The sequence below is a fragment of the Artemia sp. Qi Xiang Cuo genome, chromosome 14, assembly GCF_049724085.1.
Source record: "Artemia sp. Qi Xiang Cuo chromosome 14, ASM4972408v1, whole genome shotgun sequence".
NCBI classification, from domain to species: Eukaryota; Metazoa; Arthropoda; class Branchiopoda; order Anostraca; family Artemiidae; genus Artemia; species Artemia sp. Qi Xiang Cuo.
The window spans coordinates 46,631,011-46,643,511 of record NC_142807.1 but is presented as its reverse complement, the minus strand read 5'-3'; the positions used below and the strand labels follow the sequence as shown (position 1 = coordinate 46,643,511).

General features: G+C 34.9%; 1 protein-coding gene across 1 annotated transcript in view; it reads right to left on the bottom strand.

Moving 5' to 3' along the window:
• LOC148944529 (actin nucleation-promoting factor WASL-like) overlaps nt 1-12,501 on the bottom strand; it is a 62,334-nt gene that overhangs the window by 38,442 nt on the left and 11,391 nt on the right. Inside the window, exons 2-4 of the mRNA XM_089099691.1 lie at nt 5,261-5,488; nt 2,451-2,547; nt 181-331 (exon numbers count right to left, since the gene is read on the bottom strand). Coding sequence (XP_088955817.1) covers nt 181-331; nt 2,451-2,547; nt 5,261-5,488 — 476 coding nt within the window. The remainder of the gene's footprint in view (nt 1-180; nt 332-2,450; nt 2,548-5,260; nt 5,489-12,501) is intronic.

Here is a 12,501-nt window from a genome sequence, read left to right as displayed (position 1 = left end):
CATTCTCTTTGGGAGATTTGCTACAGTTACCTATTGCCTTTAGCAGCTTTTTATCTAATACAATATCGATTCACCGCAGAACGGTGATAACGAGTCTTCTCTGTAAGAGAGGGTATTTAATCAAATCACACTGTCACAACCAACGAAGTTTTAGAAAAATTAGCTAATAAATACACTTACTTCATTTTTGAATCTTGTTTTCCATAATCAGTGGCAACTTGGCGAACAGCAATGTTGCTACCGTTTTGAAAACCATTTTGACTTTGGTTTTCGTTTCGTGACACTAGTACTCTATTATTCACATTGTTATTTTGGGCGAGTCGCTTACGTTCTGTAAGTTGACAGAAAATAAAGTGAAGCCAGACAGTGAAAGAGATAAAAAGAGAAACATTAGGAACATATGTGACCTCCTGAGACCTGAGGCTAAACCGGGCTTGTGGTGACTATGAAACTTTACACGCAGGCTTAAAAATAAACTTATAAAATCAAGCCACTTTTTATTGCATAATTTCCTCACCCCTTCTCTCCGTTTTGAATGTCCAATCCGTAGGACATTCGGTCCCAACCATTCAAATCTTGTCTCAAAATTAGGTAAGCAATACGAACAATATGGCCGAAAGAAGAGCGAGAGAAGAGTCATGTCTTAATTCGAATTCCCTGAGGAAGCTTGCCAAGTGAGATCAAGATCAACAATGTCGCAACACTGTTTTTAGAAGATTGGAACATTTTTCCCGTAGTTCGAGCAATTTGGATTAGAAGCCAATCACTTATATATGAAAAAAAGAAAATTAACCAGCTTCTTTTCTTTTACAATAATTATGATGAAAAGATATATATTTGGTGTTATTAGCATACCAAATTTTAAGAGCCCCTCACTCCACTGGGGGTTAATGTTTTTGTTACATTTAGTGCATCTTTTAATTTTTTTTTCTATTAAACCTGTTTGATACCTAAAAGAATCACCCTATCTCGTCCATTACAAGCTTTTTTAGTTCGCGTTGCCAAATTATCCAGAATTAATTGGGTGGTTTTGGCATAACTTGCATAGCTTAGGTAAGAGATCTGAACAAACGACAGAAACCAATAGCAGGCACCTATTTTCTCGGAAGTCTTAGAATAACCATTTAACTTCTCCAGTTTTGTGCCAGAGATAGAGACATTTAGATTTAATGAAACTTACATCACTAGAAAAAGTATTTTTTTATTGAACGGAGAAGAATTTTCTTTTTAGTTTAGAAAGGGCAGACCCTAAAAATTTTCTTGTATACCTGCTTGGAAAACATTAAAAATCAACTCAAAAGAAGTCTCATTGAATAATTTGACAGCTTTTGAAGTTTCCTGTTGTGCCAGCTGCCTTGATTGAAACCTTTGCGGACACAAGATACACATTATTTATGCTGTATTTAAATCGATTAGACAGCGTTTTGCTTAACAATTAGTAAGAGAGCAGTGCTGAGGAAACTTGCTAATGGGCCCTTTGTCTTTGAGACTGTCAGCCGATGCTAAGACTCGAAGATAAAATTTTAGGTATCGAACGAGCTTAACATAGTGATAAAAAAATCTGCTAAAAAATATGTTGTTTTCATTGAAGTACAAACGACCCTGCCTTTTGGGGTTCAAACGGATCGCATTTTCACCCTTATTTATGGTAGTCCCACCCTTATCAATTATGTTAATTTTAGGTTTCATCTTGCAGGTCCAAAGTAATTTCTATTTGTTATAAGTTTGACACAATTATTCATTTTAATTCACGTTTGTTTTAGGTTCCATTCATTCAATCATAATAATTGCTGCTTGTGTTCAGTTTGGCCTGATTATATGACTTTATCTCTGCTCGTTTTGGATTTTAAAATTACTCTTTTGCTTTTTTGTGAAGTTTTGTCTGTTAACAAAAACAGTTGAAGTAGTACTATAAATAGTGATATTCAAGTTTACTATTCGAGTTCAATATTATTAATGAAAAAAAAAATTTAAACAAAGTTTTTCAAATGAAAACAAATAGTTAAGTTGAAGCTTAAAACAAGCAAATATTATTTCTTCATAGTCAATGCATAAAACTAGTACAAATAAACCAACCGAGGATATTTTTCTATGTTTGTAGGACTATCCCAAACTAGCACTTTATTGATAACGCAAAACGTTATGGAGTTTTTGACACTCAAGAAACTTAAAGCGCTTTAGGATTTTTTTTAAGGTAAAGAATAGAGCCTTCTTATTTCTTATTTATGGATTTTCTTTTTTCAGTAAAGTGCTAGTTTTGTATGATCATAAAAATGTAGGAAGATATCATCAGTCGGTTTATTGGCACTAGTTTTATAGATATATGTTGCAACGATTGCAAAACAACAACTTATTTTCGCTTAAGTTTCAGCTTTGCTCTTTACTTCTGTCAGGGAAGCTTGGCTATTTTGAATTAACAAGAAAAGAAAACAAAAAAACAACCAACTTACCAAGTTTTTCTTGTTTTCTTCGCAAGTACGTCTCAATTGTTTTATGGAAACGGTGCGCTTCTTCTTCATCAGCAAAATTCAGTCCAACCATGCAATCCTACAATTATTAATATATACATGAAATCTACTATTACCCCTGACGACTAAAAGCATGATTTTTCCCTCTCTTTGATGGTTTACTTTACAAGCACACGAATGCATTTATTCTGACATAATGGCCAATAACAAAAAAAAAAAAAAAAAAAATTAGAATTTTCTTTGGAGCAATTAGCTTTTAAAGCTTTTCATACGGTTGCTTTTCTTTCTAAAGGACTTAAGAGATATGAAACTTACAAAAATGAGTGTGTAGGCATGCATGCAACTGAATACAACGATTTCAAGTTCGTTTAGTTCAAGTTCTTTTATTCAATAGATACAAAAAAAAACTCTAAAATCCCACCAAAAAAATTCTAAGGGCCCAGAGGCCCGTTAACTGGGAAAACAAAAAAAAATAACGCTACATATTAATCATTGGCAGGTTACTGAACTAGACCTAGATAAAAATAAATAAGACATAGTGCTCACGCGAATACTCACACGAAGACAACCCATCAACAACAACAACTCTCACTTTGTCAGCTACATCAAAAACCAACGCTAAATAATAAATAAATGAAACAAACTACACTTCATTGACCAGTTTAAAACTACACTATTTATAAATTTTTACAATCAACTATTCTTCTCCAACAAAAATCCTTTTAATTGCTTTTGAAAGGAACCAAGGGTATGGGAGTCCCAAACCTCAACAGGAACAGAGTTCCAGGCATGCGCCACAGTAACGACAAGACCAAAGTCTGAACGCACTGACCAGTATATCCTCCCGATTTCGAACTGCATATGGATTCACTTCACTCACTTGTTGAAACACGCCAAAAACATGCTGGGAGTTTTCCGTGGAAATACAGGAATGCCATTGAACACATCATTTTATACAATGCGAAAATCGACCTATATAATTGCTTATGTTGGTAACTTTTAGCCAATTCCCAATCTTCACCTTCGAAAACAATAGTGTGATGGTCTAAAATAGGTACCTAAATTATGAACCAGAGCAAGTATTCCTCAGTAGACAAAAGTAAGTCTCACATAATAGGCTAAGTAAGAATTCCATATTTTGGTAGGTCTACTGTATTTTGTCTCATAGCTGAAGAATCGAGTAGAAACTTCCAAATTTATTTTTTATTAGAGGGATAAGAGTAATTAAAATTTTCCAACTCGGATTTTTAACAGAGTATTGGTATAAAAAAACGCATTAGTTTTTGTCTTGTGCTGTTCATGAGTTGATCATATCCAGATTCATCCCATGGTTCAAAGCACCCATTGTATGGTTTCAAAACTTCCAGCCGGTCAGATGAATTTTTGGTGGATTAGCTAAAGCTGATCACAGTTGAAGGAAATTCCTGAAGATTTTGTACAACGCAAACGGAAAATGCCACAAATGCATTTTTTTTGTGAACAAATACATTTACTTGAATCCATTCATTTTCAACTCTTAAAAAGAAACTAGATCTTTTAATTTCTAATCAAATGATCCCTCTCCTAAGCTTCCTCAACCACCCCTCCAATAGAAAGTGGTAGGGGTAAAAAAATACATTACATAAATGCTACATCATTCTTTACTAAGTGCTCCATACCCGAGGGCACTTGACCACATCGTTTTTTCCAAAGTGGCCCCTATCTGGGGACACTTGACGCAAAGGGTTTCTCTTTCCTTGATTCCAATAAATGAAACAAAGTGAAGTTTCCTCGCTTGTGGAGTTCACTCCTATTATTGCTTCAAGTTTTTGTTACAGCCTTTGTGCCCATGTTCCTTTGCTCTTTCATCCCAGTTTCCCCATATTTTTTCCTGTTTTGTTCCTTTTTGATAATACAATCGCTCCTGTGTTCCTCCTTCCTGTGTTGCTTTGTTCTCAAGCTCCAATGTTTTTCCTATGTAACAAGAAACTAGCATGCTAGTTGGACTAGCATGTAACACCATCACAGTTTTTAACACTTGGTGCAGTTGATTACACAAAGACAATCTAGATTTATCAGGATCTCAGCTATCTACAATACAAATCCTAGCCGTTTTACGTGATCAGTTTTTTCTAGATGGTTCAAAGTCAAAATCGAATAGATGTTGATACTGACCTATGATAAGAAAGATCAGTAAATTTCGAGCTATATTGAAAAATGCCCTTTTTTTCTGAAAAGTGAAAGTTTTTTTTTCAATTTACCCAAGGAATAAATGTAGGGTTATAATATGAATAAACCTTCTAATTCATGTCAAAAACTGAAGCCGTGGGTGTCAGAATCCGTATTTGGTTGGTTTAAATTTTTTTTTTAGACCTTTCACTGATTATTTGATTGACTAGAATTGTTTCTCAAGAACAAAAAGAGCCTTCTATACATGCTTTAGTGCCAGAAATACTAGAAGTCAACACAGCATCTGGAGCATTCTTTTTTTTAGAAAAACAAAAATACTAAGGGCCAAGAAAATGGTAACTAATCAAAATTACTTTTGAGAGTACCAACATCAAGACAATTATTGTTTTATTGGATTGTCATTTCTTAAAAAATCTCAAAAAAAAAAAAATATATTGCCTTCTATATTACCACAGGTGCACAAACCCAACCCTTAGGGCAGTGAAATCAGAGACTATATCTTGGGAGGAGGGATGAAAATTCCCTTTTTACCAAATTCCCTAATGTTGGGGGATTCTACCAGCTTCTTGTGTGCAGGAATGTGTACAATAGGCCGAGACTGAGACAATTATTAGAATACTTACATCACCTTCAAATGTGTGAAAATATGATCTCTTCATTTTGTAAGCAAAATTATTGTACAATTCTTGCTCCCATAAAGCTATTTGCTTATCTGGACAGTAAACACGGATGAAGTATGATCTTCTCTGGCTATCCCGCACAAAGCAGGCCACCCCACAGTGCCTTTTTATCCATCTACTATGAGTGGCTGAATCAGAATGAAGGACTTGAACGACTGTGGTACTTAAGGCCTACAAATAAGCGAGATAAATGAAACAAAAATGTCCCAAGATTGTGAGGATTTCTCCATAGTCCTTATTCTTTCGTTCCACCGTATAAATTTTAATGGAATGGCTAGTTTTAACCTATTTCAGTGGGCTGAAACGTGTAACTCAATCAAAAATTTATTACCAGGCAAAAGGGTGGTTTCTAAGGTTTAGACTGAAACAAATCGCAATGCAAATACAAAGGAGAAACATATTCCTATTAATAAAACAAAATTGTTCTAATAACAATGGTATAAAGAATAAAGATTCACATGACTGTTACTCAGGCAAAACTACACATGAGCAAAAGCACGTGTTTCGCCCTCCCTAAAAGCCACATTCCTTGGCTATAATTTAAGACAATTTTTATTTAAAACCACCATATTTGGTACTTTAAAGATTATCCACAATTAATAGATACATTCAAGGTAGTTCTACAAAAATGTAATGAGAAAATTACACTAATTTTAAATTTTCACAATATGAATTGTTAGAAAAAAACGAGCAAACTTCAAACTAGCCAAATTTGATCATGGAAGTTTAGCAAATTTTACTTTACAGAACTGGTTAAAGGCTGCAACTCTCACTGATCTTCAGCTCTAAAGCCCCATTTATCTACCATTAATAGATGTATTCAAGGTACTTCTACAAAAATGTAATGAGAAAATCCATATTGTCTGGAAAAGAAACACAAGCAAACTTTAAACTAGCAGCACTTGCTCAGAGAAACAAAACAAATTTTGCTTTGCAGAATTGATTAAAGGTCACAACTACCAGCCAATCCACTTTAAAAATATTCAGCTCTAACAAAAAAAAAAACACATGATGTTATATGATGGATACCTCAAGCCAGTATGTTATTTCATAAGTAGAAAGACTCCAAGTAACTTGCAAACATTCTTGCAATTGACAAATAACAGAATTATGATAATTTTACAAAAAAAATGTTTTCTGGTTGTTGTTTTCTTTTTTGGAAAGTTGATAATTTCCAAAAAAAAGTTTATTTTCTTGAAAAAGTTGTTTGAAAAACACAAAAAGCAGAACTAAAACCTAGACAATTGAAGTAATACAACAGATAAAACCCAAATGACCAGATACTAGAATGAATTTAATCAAACTTAAAACACACAGAAATTACTATAAATGAAGAAAATAAAACTAAAGGGAACAGAAAATACCCAACTCTCCAAACTAGCATCATTTGCACTACAATAAAAACGAAATATATACAGAGTATACTTTTTACTGTATTATTAGAATATTAAATACTGTACAAACTCCTGTGCAAAACTAAATATCAATTTTCTACAGTTTTGAATGAAACCAAATAAGGCTAATAATAGGGACAGAAAAACTGTCCTTTTAAAATGGAAAGACTAACCATTCTAAGAAAATGTTTGCTTCTTTTCTGTAAAATTATTTTAATTTTATTTATTATTTTATTCAATAAAGGAGGGAGCCATAGGCTTGTCGCATAATATTTTGATTATTTTTTCTTTTAACATTAATTAAAAACAAGTTCCAAAAAATAAGTTATTAAAGAAAAGTAAAGGCCATTTTAAACTTAAGCTCAGGCGATACAAATACCTTTTAAAATTCAAACTCAAAACGGAACAGAAATTAAATAAACAATCATAGCGAAAACATACAACAACTAATGCTATAACTGAACAAATAAATGTAAAGGCGATTAATTCTTATATTGAATATGAAAATCAAGCTTAAAACTAAAAAAGATATTTTACTATTGAATTATTAGTGAAACTTAAAACGAAAAGAAATTAAAAAAAAAATCAATGCAAACAAAAATAAAATAGATATTAATGTAAATGAATAAATAAATCTTAAAACGTGCGAGACTTAAATTTAATATGCAGATCCAACTCGAAACAGGAAAAAGTCACCACCCACAAGAGTTTGGGTATCACCTCCTTCTCTCACTCTAAAAGTCTATGGTTTGCTGCGTCACGGGCACTTTACCAGAGTTCAGCTTGATGACTTGTATTTTCTTTTGTACTCGATATTGATCACAAACAATAAAATTATAGTGACGTACTGAGCTGATAAGCTTTCAGCAATTAATATCATTATGCATCAAATATTCAGTTTAATTTATTAGCTCTTTTTAAAGTTGTTAATGATGAATATAGTTTCACTACAAACAAGTGTTTGGATACTGCCTCCTTTCCTAACTGTAAGTAAAAACCAAAAGCCTACTGCGTCATTGGCGCTTAACTGAAAACGAATTATATTACAAATATTTTCTTTGCCAGTTCTTACAGAATTGAAAATAAGAGTACATTTACAGTGAAATAACTTCTTGAACCGATGGATCTTTCAAGAATTAATATCATTATACATCAAATATTCAATTTGATGTTGTTTGTTCTTTCCTAGACTGTTTAAGACGCATATAGTTTTCAGTAAAGCGACAATGACGTAGTACGTTTTAGACTTACAGTGAGAGAAGTAGGTCATACACAAAATCTTGTTTGCAGTGATGTTTGTTTGTTTCAAGCTTGATTTGCATATTCAATTTAAGTTTCACTCGTTTTAAGATTTGTTTATTAATTTACATTAATATCTACTGTATGTTTGTTTGCATTGATTGTTTATTTAATTTCTGTTCGTTTTAAGTTGTATTTATACTTCAATAGGAAAACATTTTTTTTCATTTTAAGCTTGATTTTCATATTCAATCTAAGCATTAATCGCTTTAAGATCTATTTATTCATTTATATTATTACTTGTTGAATGTTTTTTATATTTAATTTCTGTTCGGTTTGGGTTTCATTTATTCTTTAATAGTAATTTTTGATCGTTTTGACTTTGAATTTCAAAAGGTATTTGTTTCTGCTGAGCTTAAGTTGAAAATGGCCTTTACTTTTCTTTGAAAAACTTATTTTTCGGAAAGTTTTTTTTACTTAATTTTTGTTCGTTTTTGATTGCAAAAAAAATCAAGTTTTTAAAAATTCCTTATTTCAAAATCAAATTAAAAAAAAAAAAATCAAATATTCATCGAAGTAGCAAAGCTGGTATCAAAGTAACAATATAACAGTGGAAAAATGGGTTTGTGTCAACCTCAGAGTTTTTATTATCTGATGTTTGAACTATTTTTAACAAAATTGCTATCTCAAAATTTTTATCGGATAGGTTTGGGGAAAAAGGGCGTGAGGGGACTAATTAAGCTTTGGTCTCTTTTGACTCTTTAAAAGTAAACTAGAACTTTCTATTTTCAATCAAATGAGCCCTCTCTGAAGTTTATACAAGTATCCCTTCTATAAGAACCGTATATATGCCCAGAGTACAACTTACAACGCCTTTCCCTGAGCCCTGGGGGGTTGTGTCGACCCTGGAGTTTTAATATCTGAAGGTTGAACTATTTTTAACAAAATGGTCACCTAAAATTTTTATCGGATGGGTTTATCTATCCGATACACCCAAAGGCAAGGAGGGCAGGAGGGGCTAGTTGCCGTCTGATCTTTCTTCATTCTGAGAGAATGAACTACAACTTTTAATTTCAATTCAAATGAACCCTCTCTGAATTTTATACGAGCATCCCTTTCATAAGAACCACATACGGCCCCAGGACACAGCTTACAATGCCTGCCCCCGGGCCCTGGGGGGATGTGTCGACACCGGAGTTTTGTTATCTGACCTTTGAACTATTTTGAAAAAATGGCTCTCTCAAAGTTCTTATCGGATATGTTTGAGGAAAATAGGGCGGGGAGAGGGGGGCTAGTTGCCCTCCGATCTGTTTTGACTCTCAAAAAGTGAACGAGAACTTTCAATTTCCAATCATATGAGCCCTCCGAAGTTTATACGAGTACACCTTCCATAAGAACCATATATACCCCCAGAGCAATACTTACAGCGTCTTCCCCAGGCCCTGGGGGGGGGGTTGTTTCGACACAGCATTTTTTCTTATCTGATCTTTGAACTATTTTTAACCAAATGGCCATACGTAAAGGAGTTTTTGTTATATGATCTTTGAACTAATTTTAACAAAATGGTTACCTCAAATTTTTATCAGATGTATTTGAGGAAAAGGGCTCGGGGGGCTAGTTGCCCTCCAATAACTTTTGACTGTTAAAAAGGGCACTAGAAATCTTGATTTTCGATCAAATGAGTCCCCTTTGAAATTCATACGACGACCACTTCTATATGAAGTGCCTCTGGGAAAAAAAGGGAGTGTGGGGGGAGGCTAGCTGCCCTCCAATCACTTTTGACTCTTAAAAAGTGAATTACAACTTTCAATTTCCAATCAAATGAGCCCTCTGGGAAGTTTATACAAGCATCCCTTCCATAACAACCATATATGCCCCCAGGGCATAACTTACAATGCCTACCCCTGGGGGGCTGTGTTGACACCAGAGTTCTTTGTTATCAGAAATTTGAAGTATTTAAAAAAAAAATTCTATCTCAAAATTTTATCTGATGCATTTAGGGCGTAGAGGAGGGCGGGAGGGAGCTATTTGCCCTCCGATCTCTTTTGATTCTTAAAAAGTGAACAAGAACTTTCAATTTCCAATCAAATGAGCCCTCTCCAAAGTTTGTACGAGCATCCCTTCCATAAGAGCTATATATGCCCCTAGAGCAATACTCATAACGCCTGCCTTAGGCCATGGCGGGTTCCATCAACACAAGAATTTTTCTTATCTGCCCTTTGAACTATTTTCAATGAAATGTCTATTATAAAAATTTTATCAGATGGGCTTGGGGAAAAAAGGGTGTGTGTGGGGGGGGACTAGTTGCCTTTGGATATCTTTTGACTCTTAAAAATTGAACTATAACTTTCAATTTCCAATCAAATGAGCCCCCTCTGAAGTTTATATGAGCATCCCTTTCATAAGAACCATATATGCCCCCAGGACAACACTTACAACGCCTATCCCTGGGCCCTGGGGGGAGTTTCGGCATTCTAATTTTTGAACAATTTCCAAAAAACTGGGTATCTCAAAATTTGTAGTGGAGGGGTTTGGGGGAAAAGAGCGTGGGGGGGGGGCTAGTTGCCCTTGACTCTCTTGAGTCTTAAAAATTGAACTATAACTATCAATTTACAATCAGATGAGCCCTCTATGAAGTTTGTACGAGCATCCCTTTCATAAGAAACATTCATGCCCTTAGGGCATAACTTAGAACGCCTTCTCCTGGGAGGTTGTATTGACACCAGATTTTTTCTAATCCGACCTTTGAACTATTTTTAACAAAATGTCTGTCAAAATTTTCACCAGATGGGTATAGAAAAAGAAGACATGGGGGGGGGGGCTAGCTGCCCATGGATCTCTTTTTACTATTGAAAAGGAAACTGAACCATCCAATGTTGGATGAAATAAGCTCTCTCTGAACATATCTAGCGTAAGAACCATATATGCCCCGGGAAATAACTTACCACACATGCCCCCGAACCTTTAAAGTTTATGACGACACCTGAGTTTTTGTTATCTGACTTTTGAACAAGTTGTGACTTAATCGCCATCTCAACATTTTTATTGGATACGTTTGGGGAAAAAGGGGCATGGGGGGCCTAGTTTCCCTCCAATCTCTTTTGACTCTTTAAAAATGAACTAGAACTTTCAATTTCCAATCAAATGAGCCATCTCTGAAGTTTTTATGATCCTACCTTCAATAAGAACCATATATTCCCCCAGGGCATAACTTAGAACACCTGCCCTCGGGCCTTGGGGGGCTGTGTCTACCCCGGAGTTTTCGTTATATGGTCTTTGAACTATTTTGAAAAAAAAACTATCTCAAAGTTCTTATTCTCAAAGTTCTCAAAGTTCTTATAAGAACCATATATGCCCCCAGGGTATAACTTACAACGCCTGCCCCAGGCCCTGGGGGGTTGTGTTGACACCGGAATTTGCATTATATGATCTTTGAACTATTTTTAACAAAATAGCTATCTTAAAATTTTTATTGGATGCATTTGGGAAAAAGAGCTTTGGGGCGGGAGGACGCTGGTTACCCTCCAAAATCTTTGGACGCTTAAAAAGTGAACTAGAACTTTCAGTTTCCAATCAAATGAGCCCTCTCTGAAGTTTATATGAGCATTCCTTTCATAAGAACCATATATGCCCCCAGGGCATAATTTATAACCCATGTCCCTGAAGACTGTAGGGGGAGTGCCCTGCTCAAACATATAACTTCCAGAACTTTCAACTACGTTGAACAAAATAGCTATATCAAAATTTTATTGGATGTGTTTGGGGAAATGGTGGGCATGGAAGGGGTGTCAGTTGCCTTAGAATCACTTTCAACTATTAGAAAAGGAACTAGCCATTTAATTTTCCAATCGAATGAGGACTTTCTGAAGTTTCTACGACAACGCTGCCGCTAAAAAATTTTATTGTTCCCTACGATTTAACTTATAATCCTGGACCTGAGGGAGATGGGGGGGGGGGGTTGTCATCCGCAAAGAAGAAACATCCATAAATTGAGACTATGTTGAATAAAATGGCTATATCAAAATTTTGATTGAATGTGTTTGGGGAAAAGGAGGGCAGGAGAGGGGGGTTAGTTGCCCTCCAATCACTTTCGACTATTAAAAAGAGCACTAGGTCTTTGAATTTCCAGTCAAATGAGCCTTTTTTGAAGTTTCTATGACAACGCCTTCTATAAAAACCTTATATGCCCCTAGGGCATAACTTAAAACCCTTGCCCTGAAGGCTAAGGGGGAGTGTCTACGCTGCACAAAATGGCTATCTCAAAATTTTAATTGGATGTGTTTTGGGAAATGTTGGGCGTGGAAGGGGTGTTAGTTGCCTTCTAATCACTTTCGACTATTAAAAAGGGCACAAGCCACTCCAATTTCCAATTGAATGAGCCCTTTTCGAAGTTTCTACAACAACTTCTTTGATACAAAGTGCCTGCTCTAAAGGAAAAAAAAAAAATAATACATTGTGCCAACATTGTTCTTACATGGCCCCCATGCATAACTTAAAACCCTTGCCCTGAGGGTTGTGGGGGAGTGCCATCCTCAAAAACATATTTTCTAT